At 35.7% G+C, this 2,762-nt stretch overlaps 1 protein-coding gene across 1 annotated transcript in view; it reads left to right on the top strand.

Annotated features, from left to right (window-relative positions):
* Positions 1-2,762, top strand: part of LOC107685863 (piezo-type mechanosensitive ion channel component 1-like) — a 153,988-nt gene that overhangs the window by 74,734 nt on the left and 76,492 nt on the right. Inside the window, exon 3 of the mRNA XM_016482599.1 lies at positions 343-465. Within this exon, the coding sequence (XP_016338085.1) occupies positions 343-465 (123 nt within the window). The remainder of the gene's footprint in view (positions 1-342; positions 466-2,762) is intronic.

The raw sequence follows: 2,762 nt of genomic DNA, 5'->3' as shown, positions 1-2,762 counted from the left end.
AATTTGAGTTGAATTACTGAAATAAATGAACTTTTCCATGACATTCTAATTTATTGAGATGCACCTGTATTGTGACATATTTTTTTTTAACCATGATTTTTAAAGTTTTATTAAAATGTTGTCCAAACTTATGTGAACTGTACATTTCAGGTTTATTTTGAGGTGAAACCAGGCTAATTTGTAAATGCAGACTGTAGAGATTTGTAATATTGACCGTCATGTCATATCAGTTATCAGCCTTGACATAAAATAATTAACAACCTTCATTAACCAAGATTTTTTTTTCTACATCAACCTTTGTGCCAACCGTCAACAGCTGTGTTTTTCTTCTCTGTTCCACAGGACACACTGGACATTACATCAAGGCCCTTTTCAGCACCAGTCTGATTTTCCTCTTGGCACATGTCAGCTTCCAGATCTGCCTATATACCATCCCCAGCCTTGATGATGAACTGGGACATAACTGTAAGTCCGACTTGTTTCAAGTGAAATAAATAAATAAAAATTAAAAAGAAGATCAAAGCAGGGGTCTCGAGTTATTACCTGGTCCAGGCTCATAGGTGGAGGGTGAACCAACTCCAGGGTAAGGCTAAATGCAGCCAAATGTATTAACATCATAAACCCGTACTGAATTACTCAACATTACTGTCATGTCAAACACAATGTGAAAACATTTAAATAAAACATGTAAAATATGACTATACAATATATAATAATACAACCTGAACATGTAAATGAAAAAAACAATCCTGTTGGTGTTATTTTATAATAATAAGTGGTTTTCTCTGTTTTCAGCACCATGGACAGTTCCTCTCAATGGTTATGGGTTCGAATAACCTGGGCTAGATTTCCCAAAACACTAAGTAGAATGTTAATAAGCACTTTAGTACTAAATCTCTATAGGATGTTTCCCAAAAGGGTCATTATGTAATTAGCACGTAAAAACGTTCTTTAATTACTAACTTAGCATTCACAGGTTACAAAGGGACACTTAATAAATAATAGTAATACACATAGGCGGAGAGTGAACCAACTCTAAGGCTAAAAGCAGCAAATGTATTAAACATCATAAACCCGTCTTTTTAGACAATAACAAGACATGGGTGTCATGTAGGCTAAAAAAATGTTTAATGGGACTGAATTTGTATTTAACGTGATTGCAATTTAATAAAAATGTTAGAAATTGATAGGTGTATGTTTCCTTTCCACGGTTATTCAAACAGCGAATAAATTATATATAGAAAGTGACATTATCACTAACATTGATCTATGCGAGGTTAAGCACTCTCAAAAAAACGAAACTATCGTTATAATCACTGAAGCGGTATACACCTGTTAAATTAATCTCTTACTTACATTGTACGTACATCTGCACTTTAGAAGAAAAGGAAAAAAGAAAGAATAACAAGTTTGTTAAATAAGGCACAAAATATGAGGTATCATTCATGTCAGTGGTACAAAAGGTTTGGAAGTTCTGGGTGAGCAATAGTACAGTATGAGCAATAACAATAGTGACGCCTTAATAAGCAGCAGTAATTGAACCCAGTTCTACTCCCCTATAAAGCTTCACTATGCCACACTAATACAAGTTATGTATACACTAATTTTTTTCTGTTTATGTTTGTTAAAGTGGTGTGCGCTGCTGCGCTCTATAAAATAAGTCCTTTATATGTACCCATAATTCTCCACACTGTATATGCACTCTTAATTGAAGTTGTGAGTTCAACCCAAATGAGTTTGAAAACTAGCCCTCGCCTATATTGCTACAAAGTCAAAACTCTCTTTAAAACAAAAATAAAAGCTCTGTCCTAACAGTGACCAGTTATAGCTCTAGTTTGGAGATTTTTACAGAGGACGTCCCAGTGCTCTTTGCTCGTTTATGCTTTAGCAGAAATGATTTTTTTAGCCACAAAAAAAGTGTATTTTGACAGTGCTGCCATGATTAGAATAGCTGGGCCTGCCATTGCATTTTCCTAATTCTCACAAAAGTTAAATGCTCACACATGTGCTCATTTTGCTCCTATGCTGTGTTGTTGGAAAAACGTTATTAGAAATCCCATCTTTGGGTGGCTACAAAAACATCATAAACCCGACTTTTTAGGCAAGAACCAGACATGGGTGTCATGTAGGCGAAAAAAAATGTTTAATGGGACTGAATTTGTATTTAACGTGATTACAATTTAATAAAAACATTAGAAATTGATAATTATATAACGTTTCCTTTCCACTGTTATTCAAATAGCAAATAAATTATATATAGAAAGTGACATTATAACTAACATTGATCTATCGCGAGTTTAAGCACTCAAAACTATCGTTATAATCACTGACGCTGTATAAACTGATAAATTAATCTCTTACTTGCATTGTACGTACACCTGCGCTTTGTTGTTTATGATGAGAGAATTCGCAAGAGTCCGGAATTCAGTCAGCAAACTCGCGCGCACTCAACAAAACTGATGAGTTTGAACGATGACTTATCTGAACGCTTCTGACTGGCCATTGCATTCCTAAGCTCAACAGAATTGTGTGTGACTGATTAAAGTGCGCAACACTGTAAAACTGCCTTAAATGAAATATGGTGCAACATGAGCAGATCTTAATTTAATGCCGCAATCGACACTGTCTATTCATATTCACTTTTGGCGCTTTTCCACTGCGGGGTACGACTCGGCTCGGTACGGCTCAGTACGGCACGGCACGGTTTGCGTTTCCACTGCAGTTCAGTACCGCTTTAGAGTGGGCGGGATTATTCACATGTC

Source organism: Sinocyclocheilus anshuiensis, unplaced genomic scaffold (genome assembly GCF_001515605.1).
Source record: "Sinocyclocheilus anshuiensis isolate Anshui unplaced genomic scaffold, SAMN03320099.WGS_v1.1 scaffold1018, whole genome shotgun sequence".
Classification (NCBI taxonomy): Eukaryota; Metazoa; Chordata; class Actinopteri; order Cypriniformes; family Cyprinidae; genus Sinocyclocheilus; species Sinocyclocheilus anshuiensis.
This window is presented reverse-complemented; position numbering and strand designations above follow the sequence as displayed.